This window comes from Zerene cesonia, unplaced genomic scaffold (assembly GCF_012273895.1).
Source record: "Zerene cesonia ecotype Mississippi unplaced genomic scaffold, Zerene_cesonia_1.1 Zces_u006, whole genome shotgun sequence".
Classification (NCBI taxonomy): domain Eukaryota; kingdom Metazoa; phylum Arthropoda; class Insecta; order Lepidoptera; family Pieridae; genus Zerene; species Zerene cesonia.
Genome location: NW_024045136.1, coordinates 565334 through 577360, shown reverse-complemented (window position 1 = coordinate 577360; position 12027 = coordinate 565334). Strand labels below are relative to the sequence as shown.

The 12027-nt window shown below is 37.9% G+C and overlaps 1 protein-coding gene across 1 annotated transcript; it reads left to right on the top strand.

Annotated features, from left to right (window-relative positions):
- The first annotated feature begins 217 nt into the window (after positions 1 to 217).
- Positions 218 to 10345, top strand: LOC119838878 (histidine-rich glycoprotein-like). The gene is made up of 10 exons (XM_038365021.1): positions 218 to 342; positions 955 to 1076; positions 4520 to 4602; positions 5324 to 5456; positions 6840 to 6909; positions 7446 to 7605; positions 7764 to 7841; positions 8182 to 8355; positions 9810 to 9881; positions 10268 to 10345. Exons 1-10 carry the CDS (start codon positions 218 to 220, stop codon positions 10343 to 10345), a joined length of 1095 nt encoding a protein of 364 aa, XP_038220949.1.
- Positions 10346 to 12027: the final 1682 nt, after the last annotated feature.

Below are 12027 nucleotides of genomic sequence, written 5' to 3'. Positions count from 1 at the left end.
CAAAAGACAAGTAGGTGATTAGCCTCCTGAATTTTTGATGAAATTTCTTGCATTAATGATGACGAGTTAGAATACAAATTCATTGAGTTTGACAACCAGATAATTATTTTGTCTTGTCAAGAGCTGCCTCCTCGTAAGTGATGAGTATAGTAATGAAACGGTTTTGGACTGTGACATTTCATAAGCCCTTTTAAAAACGTCACAAAATTGTATAGAAATGGTCCTATCACATTTTGAATTGACAACCAGACCTCTATTATGTATGCTCTGCTATATAATAGAGGGATCTAACTTGAATGGTCGTGTGTCTATTTGCCCATCTTCATCCACGGTATCGCTATGGTTAGCCAGAGACGATAAGCGTGGCGAGATAAAAAAAAAAATCGGCGAAAACTGTTTAGACTCGATAATAGAGTGGAGCTATTGATGTTTTAGTGCAACTCGCCTCTGCCCGCGGCTTCGTTCGCGCGGTGGAGGAATGAAATGATAATGTAATGTAATACTCCAGTTGGAAGTTTTGCTTTCTGAATGTACAAACGAAAATATTGATTTTTTTAAATTCGGTTTTTTTCTTAAATGGGACAATTTTTTTTTGCACAATTTTAAAGATTTACATTGTTTTGATGTAAAATACGAAACGTAAACGTTCACTGAATATTTCGTCATATATTTTCCTTTAATAAGTTACGAATTAAGTTTTCTTTTTAAATGGTTATAAATTTTCTTAAACATACTGCGAGAATGAATGAGTTTCTTTTGGAAATTCCATCGCAAGGTCTATCAATAAGGCTCTATATAGTGAAACGATTTCGATGAGTTTTATTTATCTGGCTGACGCCTCACTCGTGGTCCCATTTAAATATAGTCCAGTTCTGATAATTTGAATGCGGTTTATATATTTTGTTAAAAATTCTATTATCATTACTAACATGCAGTGTATTTTCATCGTTGCAGCGATGGCAGCAGCGCCGGCAGCCCGAAGGAGGCGTGCGTCGCGCAGTCGCCGCCGCCGGCGCCGGCGAAGCGGCAGCAGCACCACCACCACACCCACCACGACCAGAGGCGGTTGAGCGTCGGTGAGTTGAAGATTATATATACGTGTTTACTGACAGCACTCACTGGCTACGATCTGGTGGTCATTCATCGCAATTGCGGCAATGTTAACTATCCTATATTTTAAGATGGATCCAAGTGCGCGTGATGCGCTAATTTGATTAAAGTCGGTTCAGCAGTTTAGGAGTACGCCCGTCCGCGGACAAACAACGTGACACGTAATTTATGTATATTAAGATACACCTACGTCTAGAGCGTGTAGCTAGTAGGCTAGTTGTTCACCAACTGCACGCCACGATTCCGCCCTGGCAGTCATAATATAGACTAGGTATTCTATCTTAAGGTCATGGCTTGGAGCAAAAGCGGCGTATGTGCACGATTGGTTAATTTTATTAGTTTAATCATCATCAGCCCATACACGTACCCACTGCTAGGACACAGGCCTCCTATGTGGGTATTAGTTTAATAATAATGATATAATATATTTATTACGCACACCATACAACAGAATATATAATGAAAGAAAAACAACAATATTAATAAAGAAAACAAAATTACAACATAATATACGCATATTTGTGTGGCGACCTAAAGAGGGAGGCCACTAAGCATTAGCAGCTTTTAGGCCGATATGGTTAGTACGTAACGTACATTAGATAAATATACATAAGTTAAAATAATACATTATTGTGGTATAATCAACGCGACGGATGAGCAAGGAGTATTAGGAATCCGTCGGGGACAACCAACCAACATGACACGTGGTTTGGTTAAATGTGCAAATATCAAGTACTAATCGTAATATTACTTATAACAGAGGACAACTGGGGAGCGTTCGTTAATTAATTCCCTCGAAAAATTTCGTTCCAAACATCCGAATGAAGACAATGCAAAATGATTTGTCGGAATTAATTTCCACGTTGAAAACTGTCGGCCGACGAGAAGTTAATCTGAATACTCACTGCATATTAAACAATCGCTTTGTGTATGGTGGGATTTCTGTTTTCTTTTGTACAGACGGACATTCGATGGAAATTTCGTTGGTTCTATGGAAAATGCGATGATTTCGCGTGTTTTCAGGGTACCGTACCCTCGTACCGGACAGGACCTCGTTTTTAGCATGATCACTTATCATATAGCAATATGAAATATGCTCTACGATCATACTGGCTGTCGTCTGGAGCTTCGCCCGCGAGGTCAAAACGAATTTTCAATATACAAACTTTCATCCCCTATTGTATCGCTCTGGGTGTAAATTTGTCAAAAATCCTTTCTTAGTGGATGCCAGCAGCATAGTGGTCAGCAGCATGCCAAATTTCAGTCCGATCGGTGCATTAGTATGGGCTGTGCGTTGATACATCACTAAGGTCCAGTCATTTACCCTTGCATTTATATATTAAGTTAATTTTCTTTCTTTGATATATCAAGTTTGCCCATGGTGCACATGGTGTGCAAATTTGATTAAAATCGGTTGAGTAGTTTAGAAGTCCACCGCGAACAAACAATGTGACACGTAATTTATATGTATTAGGAAAATATATTCAACAAAATGTTACAAAGAAGGAAACTTAAAAATAACGTATGATTAAAAAAAAAGAGTACAATTTGTTAGGCGGCCTTATCACTTAGAAGTGATCTCTTAAGTACATAGTTGAGTCATCAGTATATAGGTATCCCATCTGCCACTTCGCGGGCAATATCGTGCTGTCAGTTGAAACTAGACCGAACAGTGGTCACCGATGCGATGTTATCATTTAACCCAGTTGCACTGCGCTCTTACGTAAAGCGATAGTATGGGCGAAAGTTCGGCGAGATCGCCGTCTCGCTCGCGCGCGCCTACGTCCCGTCGCGCGCGATAGGGACGCAAGCGGGGCCGGTTTAGAATGTGATTTGGTTTTGTAAGCAAAATTGGGTTTTTGATTGCCTTAGCGCGCTTTTTTTTTTGACGGCGATCTACGACGTAATTGTTCGAAACACGGAGAAGGAGAGAGAGAGAGAGAGAGGATGATGATATAGGTCTTCGAGTTGTCAAAGTTATGGAAATAATATATACCAAACTAGCTTTTGCCCTCGGCTTCGCACGCGCTAAATTCGGAGGAGTTTTATAGATGTTATTATACATATAAACCTTCCTCTTGAATCACTTAATCTATTTAAAAAACCCCGTCAATATGCGTTGCTTAGTTTTAAAGATTTAAACATACATAGGGACATTGGGACAGAGAAAGCGACTTTGTTTTATACTATGTAGTAATAAAGATTCCTTCGTTTCACAAAATGGAGTAAGGAGTTGTCCTTACAGTACTGCGGTTAGAGTCCCGGTGGGGACTAGCAAAAATATATGTCTCCGTCTGAGAGGACACAGATAGCTGATCAACTATGTGTCCATAAAGAAAATCGATCCGATGAAACAGATGTATATCGTCTGCCCCATACCCCACTATGGGACTTCACCACTATACTCATTTACTAATGCGACATTTATGACAACTGTTAATGTTCTTAAACTACGTGAGCGAAGCCGCGGACAACAGCTGGTGTACAATATTTGAACCGACGTCAAAATAGAGAAGGTTTCTCAATTCGATTGAAATGCATCTGTATACCATACATGCATCACATCTGTATATCATACCATATTAATTTCTTTCAAATAAAATGAGAATGTTCTAACGTTATCATAATTTCACTAACCGTTAAACACCTTCAGCTATTTTCCGTTTTCTGTACAGAGGCATTTGCCTGGAAGAGATAAATTCGAATCCTACAGCCGCACTGCGCTATTGTTAAATTTTGTTGAAGTTCCTTCATTGTATAAGCATCTTGCGCTAGTTATCTGAACCTTCTAATATCCTACTAGTCCTACTAATCCTATTAATCCTACTAATCCTACTTATCCTATCCTAATAATATTATAAATGCGAAAGTTTGTAAGGATGGATGTATGTATGTGTATGTGTGTGTTTACTATTCTTTCACGTTAAAACTACTGAACTGATTGCAATGAAATTTGGTACGTAGATAGCTGAACAACTGGAATAACATAAAGCAACTTTTTATCCCGATATTACTACGGGATACGGACTTACGCGGGTGAAACCGCGGGGCGCAGTTAGTTATAAATAAATTAAAAATGGAATGAACACAGATCGGCGATAAATATTTTTAATTTGATAGACCATTTTTAGAGAAAAGATAAAAGTAAATAATAGAGATATAAGGGACGGAAAGAATTATCTATTCTTACTAATAAAAAGCTGAATTGTATGTTTGTTTATTTGAAAGCGCTAATATCAGGAACTACTGGATCTATTAAAAAAATTATTTTACCGTTTATCATACGCTACATGTAAACGGGACGATCCGATAGTTTAAAAATTATGCTTTAAAGTTTTGAATATTTAGTACTAAAACGTTCAAAATTTTCTTAAAATGACGCCTATAGTTTATATGTCCTATGTTTCAGAGGTACGAGTCAGTCCAGGCGCGGCCGGTACCTCCGCCGACTCATCACACATACACCATCCGCCTCATCATCATCACAACATGGTAAGAGTTATGGGAAAGGTGTTAATAATATTACGATGATACGTAGCGTGCAATTAAAAAAAAGTCGTGCATAATATATTTATTTTATATGCATTTAACAATTTATAAAGTTCTGAGGTATTTACTGATGCATTGAAATTAAAATTCTTTATTGCGTAAAAAATCAAAAAATAAGCAGGCGTACAAAAATCTTAAATTAAATTCGCAAAGAGCGGCCTTATCGCTAGGTAGCGAACTCTACCAGGCAACCCTAACGATAAAGGAAAATAAAAATAAAAATAAAAAATAAATAATTGTGGTTAAACGCATTGTGGTTAATAATAGAAGAACCTAAGTAGTCATTGGTATTGCTATTCTAGTCGGTCCTAGTCCCCCTAGGACTACAATGAAGTCTTCCCATTCCAAGGGTAGAAAAATGGCAGAGCACAAAACAATGACATACGAAAAATGATATAGCTTATGCTATGTAGGTCATCTGACGTCATTCGTGGTAACCTGCCCTGGACTATTCTTTTTTAAAGGGATAAATATTGCATAAGATACCCACGACTTCCCCGGGAACCTTCTTTAAATCTTAAAAAGACTTTTCTTAAGGGTTCTTCAAAAGACGATTCGATCGATCTTTTTTTAATCTTTAAAAATATATTAATCATTTATAAAGCAATGCCATTCTATAAAATAAAAAATTAGGTATCTGACAGATGCTCATATCTTCTTCCAGGACACAAACCCGCTGGAGGGTCCCGTGGAATCGATGGTGTCCGGGGCCGGCTCGTCGGACGGCGAGCTGTCGAGCAAAGCGGGCGACAGCCCGAGCAGGAAGCGGCGCAGGATATGCAGGCATCTGTCTTCTGGTGAGGATTGGTGTGTGCGGTTGGTTGGCTGGCTGGTTGGTTGGGTGGTTGATTGTTGATTGGCGGATGGGTTGGTTAGTCGATTGATTGATTAATTGTTTGATTCCTTGGCTGGTTGATTGGTTGGTTGGTTGATTGGTCTGTGATTGAAAAGGATTAAAGCTCTAGGTGGTGTTCAATGGCGTGGTAGTGAAATCTGTTCTGTTTACTTAGTACTAGCTCTCCGCCCGCGTAGTTAAAGTAAATTAACACGGGATTTAGATGTGTTAACGCGATAAAATGAAGACTTGTCACTCTCTACTCTCCTTGGCATCGGAGAGTATTTGTTCTACACAACTGACTACTCATTATTCTCTCACTTTGAAAAAAAGAAAATCGAAATTGACCTATTTCTTCATGAGCTCATTCAATCATACATATTATAATTAATTATTTATTGCAATATTTCATTTAGTATAAACGGCTTCGCCCGTGGTTCATATATAGCCTATAGCCTTCCTCAATAAATGGGCTATTAAAGACTGAAAGAATTTTTCAAATCGGACAAGTAGTTCCTGAGATTAGTGTGTTCAAACAAACAAACACACACTTCAGCTTTATGACATTAGTATAGATTTTTTTGGGCGCACAGCATTGCTAATTCTAAAATAGGATCAAATGGCAACATTTTCTATCAAACACAAAGGAATCACGTCAGTCGATTTAAGCCCTATGAATTTATCAAGTAACACAACCAAAAAAGAAAATGATAACCTACAACCTCCACCGGTTGTGAATTCGATTCTTTTTGAAGTGCGGTGGATATCATAGTGTTGAAAAAGGGTTAAGATTGTTGTCTATATACGAATAAAATGTACGGACGTACTACCAGAATACCTTTCAAAGTTCTCTCTGTTCTAATATAACTTGTGAGCGTGTGCACTTCTCATAATATTTAATCGCATTACAAGAAATTGAAAATAGCGCCATCTAGTGGTGATTTTCGATAATTTCCTTTTTGAACCTTAAAATATTGAAACCTAGCTGCGCCCCGCGGTTTCACCCGCGTAATACAGGTTCGTATCCTGTAGGAATATCACAATAAAAAATGCCAATATGTTATTCCAGTTGTCCAGCTGTGTACGTTCCAAATTTCATTGCAATCGGTTCAGTAGTCTTTGCGTGAAAGAGCAACAAACACACACACACACAATCACACATCCTTACAACCTTTCCCATTTATAATATTAGTAGGATTTTAACGTCTGTAAATATATCTATATTATACATCTATTTTAATGTTATCAACACTCTTTATTACTCGTTGACCACTGTACCAATTAGTTTAAAGATACGAAACTATTATAATTGTATTTTTTTTTTTATGAAGTTATAATGTTTCAGGTGAAAGCAACGTGTCGGTTGCGACGCCGGCCGTCGAGCGGCGGACGCCGAGACATCATTATCAACCCAGGTAATCAATATTGGTTTAACTATAAAAAATATTGATATAGACTCGAGTTATTGCAAGAGTAGGCTATATTTGAATATTCTTACGTACTAAAGTTGTTAAATCCAGTTTGGTGTTATGAATTTTGATGAAGTTTTGCGCGGCAGTGTGATTGGTAGTTAGTTGGTGACAAATCTAGCTTTGATTTGTCACCAACTAATCTAATAACTAAAGGTTTTAATTTCACGGAGGCAATTGGGTTGGGTGTTAGTTTTTAGTTCGGTTGTGTTTCTACTCTTTCTTCTCATTTATTTATCTCAAATAATGTTAATAAGAGGATAGTCATACTTGACCTATTTGTTTAATTATTTTACTATATCTGGTTTCTTTTAAATCTCGGCCGTAGACTGACAAACAGTTTGTTTATGTATTAATTTTTATATCTATTTGTATCTTACGGGTAACCTAACATATTGTAGTTTAATAAATAGCTTTATTTTTTATGTATAATTTCTCTAACCTTTTTATACTACTCTATAATACGGTATGGTTTCGTACAGGCGGCGAGTGCGCTACATGAGCGGCGGCAACGGCGGCGTGTGCCCGCAGCACCGCCTGCTCGAGCACGCGCCGCACGCGCACCCCCACCCCCATCCGCACGCGCACCAGCACCCGCATGCGCACGCGCACGCCGCGCCGCTGCTGCTGGATATTAACCAGGCGAGTTGGGAGAAGATATATCATAAGCAATGGAGGAGTGGAGCCCTACACAAATGTCAAAACATCAAAACATGACACACACATGTGTAACTAAAGTGGAGACATGCTGCCACACGTAAACAGGGGTTAACACAACATGCACACGCATACTCATTCAGAGTGAGGGGAGGGGGAAATATGTTCATAAGGGTACACGTAAATATGGGGACAACTCGCTGCCGCTAGATATTAGCCAGGTGGGCGGGTAGGAGATGAGACAGCACTATTTTGACATACACAGGGGGACATGCGGCTATGCAATCAATGTACAGAATTTAGGTGTCGAGAATAAGTGTTAAAGTTGATTTTAAGGTTTATGGTTTTAAGTTGTGATAAGTGGTTGTTGTGTGGTAAACATAAAATATACATTAGTTGAATGTTATATACCTTTAATTTTATAAGTTGGAGAGAGTATCTATTCTTTTTGTATATATTCATCCAACACTTTCTGTACAATAAATACAGTATGAAATCAAATATTATATGAGCAGGTTATACCGTATATTACGTAAATAAAAACAATATCGCAATCCGCAGATGTCCCTACGGGGCGCCAGGCTGAACGCGCTCGGCGGCGGCGTCGGCTGGCCGCCGCACCACCACACGCACCCGCACGCGCACGCGCACACGCACCCGCATGCGCACGCGCACGCGCACCCGCACGCGCACGCGCACCACCACGCGCACACGCACAGGGACCAGCGGACGCAGGTATGACGCGATCGGGCGCGACTGTGGTAGAGATCTAGTGGGATCGGATGGATTTTAACGGGATTAAAAGGCTTTTCTTCTAAAAAGCTTCAGTATTAATATGTCGTTACGACTGTTGGCCAGGATGATTTATATCTTGATTTGATTTAAAATGCGTTTTTAATGGCTTTTGTTCAAAGTGCGTCGATTGTTAAAAACCGACTGGTGTATAGATTAATTGCGCTTTTAAATCCGTTGAAATCAAAGTCAAATGTTATAATATTATGTTTCGTACTCGCGTAATACCAAACACGAGGAAACTCAATAAAGATGCTGGGAAGTTATCGTTCTGAATTATCAGTATTTTTTTTCAATTCGCCATTAGCAAACGTTTTTATGTTATTTTTTAATATCGGAACGTTTTGAAATAAGAATTCCATCGTTTTTTATGATAATAAAAAAAAGTTTTTATATTTTTTGCTCGTCTTTAAAAACAGAAAATACTGTTCTATTAGTGCCTTTCATTTATTTCTGGCTTATCTTAATAGAGCGAGATGTATCGACATTTTGAGTTTGTGACAACAGAATCGTGAGTGGTTAAAGTGTCCACAAATCAATGAGTTACTCAAGATATTTATACAAATAATTGGTTCTTTAATTTTTTTTATAGCAATATAATACAAAATTATATATCTGCTTATTTAATTTAATTTATGTCATAATTAAAACATTTTATCAACAATGAAATTTAAATTGATTATTTTGTAGCGCGGCTTATACCAAATTCTCTACGTCATACATGTTTGATTTTTTGAGAAACGTCGCTGTATTTAATTCTATTATTTTATACATCCACTCCAAAACACCTCTTTAATTACAATTTAATTTTGATTTTTTTTCATGACATTGTTGACACATAGTACAATTATAACTTTTATAATACATTGTGTTACTGTTACTGTTAATTAGTTGTAAGTATTCAAACATTTACCGTAATAATAAGTATACTTTTGTATTTAAGTATACTATTGTGTAAGTGCGAATTTCTCTATCGGCATGTCCCAAAGTTTTATCAATCTGGGCATAGCATCGTGCAATGATAATCTCTAAGATAATTGTGTAACGGGCATATAAGCGATTAGAGTTTTCTAGATGTAAGTTTACAGATAGTGGTACGACTTAGAATTTTTATGTGTGACACACGAGAAATTTAACACTGTTGATTTTTATAAATACTGATGTGATATCTGAATTTTTACCAGCTCTCGCTCTTTATCATTGAATACAACATGTGCCTTTGCCACCACAAATTTAGTGAATACCGATTAATGTTAGTTAGCCTTACATTTTACACTCGCGACACGAAATGGTCCTATACAAAGACAAAAATCCCAAGTCGTACCACGCCGTGACGTCACGTAACCGGGGCTCGTAATATCCGGGCGTAACATAAATCCGGGCGCCGCTGAACGCAGGTGGCGAGCATCGCCGGCGGCGAGATGTGGCCCGCCGTGCTGCCGGCGCTGCCGCACCCGCTGCGCTATCAGGTACAGTTGGGGGGTGAAAATAGACCAGCCCCCCTCCCCCCCAACCTCCAAACAACACAGATACCCATTCAATTGGGAGATACGCTCTCGACTCTCTCCCCCCTCTAAAGACAGTGTTCGCGTGCTCGGTATCCCATTTTGTTGTTGTGCAGTTGTTTGAACTCGAAACATTATATTTATTCAAGTATGTTTCGCTTTAAGATTATATTGAATTGATTATATAAGAACTTAGAAGAAAGACTTTAAGCTTAGAGAGAATCCCTTTTTCCATCATTTTTTTTTTACACACATTCCAAAAAAAATGAATAAATAAATCCCGTCAAAACTTCGGATCGCAACCCTCTTCAAAAGTATCTGTAACAACTATCTCACTCCATATTTTCCAGGAGGGAACAACTAACAGTGATTGTTCCTCACTTAACTTTACATTTAACCATATCCCATCTGTTCATGCACTACCGTGATTGATAGTTTGATTTCTAGAATAACAGCAATAGGAGCAATGTTATCGTTATTTGGGTATTGCTAATAAACTGTTCTATATCTAGGAATTTTCTACAACCTCTAATAATCAAACATTTGGTAGATTTATTTTTTGTTTATCATAAGATGTTTGGAACGTTCAATACAAAAAAAAAGTAAACAATATAAGAGTAAACGATGAAACGATGTAAATTGAAAGTGAAGCAAATTGGGATCCAGACCGAGCACGTGTACACCTAAGCTTTTTTAACTTAAGGGTGCCTGTCAAAGCATGTTTCCATTCACACGATTCGGAGTGGTATGTCGGCTAAGGGTGGTTCTTGTAACGGCGCGTGCATGTCTCCATACATTGGTTTGAAATCTCTTGTTGCGTGTTCTACCTCTCCAGCTTTCGTAGTAAACGCTTTTGATGCTATCAATTTAGTATTGGACATCTACGATGTTTATACTTCATTGATCACGTTTAGTTTTGATTCGGAAAACAATAACTGCGTCTTTAATGTAACGTTACGAGTTGTAGAGAGATTTTAGATCAATGCACTGAATCCATATATTGCACCGCTATAACGTCGTCTAGATACGTAAGCGAGTGATGGCAGCGGCTTGGTTCTGGCGTTCCAGTCTCGTTTTAGAGCATCTGCAATTTGTAACTAGTCTCTGCGTTGTTAATCCTTGTACAATAATAGTTTTTATTCGTTATTAATTTGTATTTCGCTTGATGGGATGTGATTTGATGATACTCTTTCCTTCGGTCCATTAGACAGCACATTGTCGTGAATCTATTTCGTAGTTGCAATATGTTCTTCAAATGTTTCTAATAACGCTTAAGCTTTAATAACGAATTCATATATTTTACAGTCCATTCGATGTTTTTACAATGCTTGTTTATAATGACACGTACCTTTATTTTTTATATACATATATAAGGTTTGTACTCACTTTATTCACATCAGGGTTGGTTGTTATGTGATTTGATTCCACTTCCGTCCCCGTTCTAGCTTCAGGTTTTATGGTGCATTTGTTAAGCTTAATCCATCCTTCAGGATCGCCTGCTCTAGGTTAGAAAATAACGCTGACCAGTGCTGTTTTTTGTGTTTAAATCATTCAATGTATTGATTTATCATTTTGTTCCCAATCTGCCATTATTTTATGTATTTTGTTTCATATTTGTTTTAATTTTTCTTGTATTACCCATAAAAATCGGCGCAATGCTGCTATTATACATGTATTTTTATATGCTTTGAACTTTGTAGCTCTTCTCTTCGTCTGTAGAAATATACACACCATTTATTATTTATCAGAAATGAACCTAACGAACCTACAAAGTACATGGCATGAACGGTTGACTAAAACAGCAGTAAGCAACCCATCACTTAAGCTTTGTTTTTGGTTTGTTTGGTATAGAGTATGTTATTGAGGCTCGACGTTTACAGGACAACTCTTCAAACGTTTTTACACCAGAGTTTTTCCGTAATGTTAAGCCGCCTTGATAGAGAACCGCTAACTGTACACACCATTTGTACGTGATATATAGTAAATGTTTCGATATAGCTGAGTACACGTCTACACACGTCTTCAGCACCGAATGATATGCATGCCCAGATTATTTGATACGTTTGTAACCAGCGGCGAGGGTACTAAGATATATATGTTGCTTGTACAA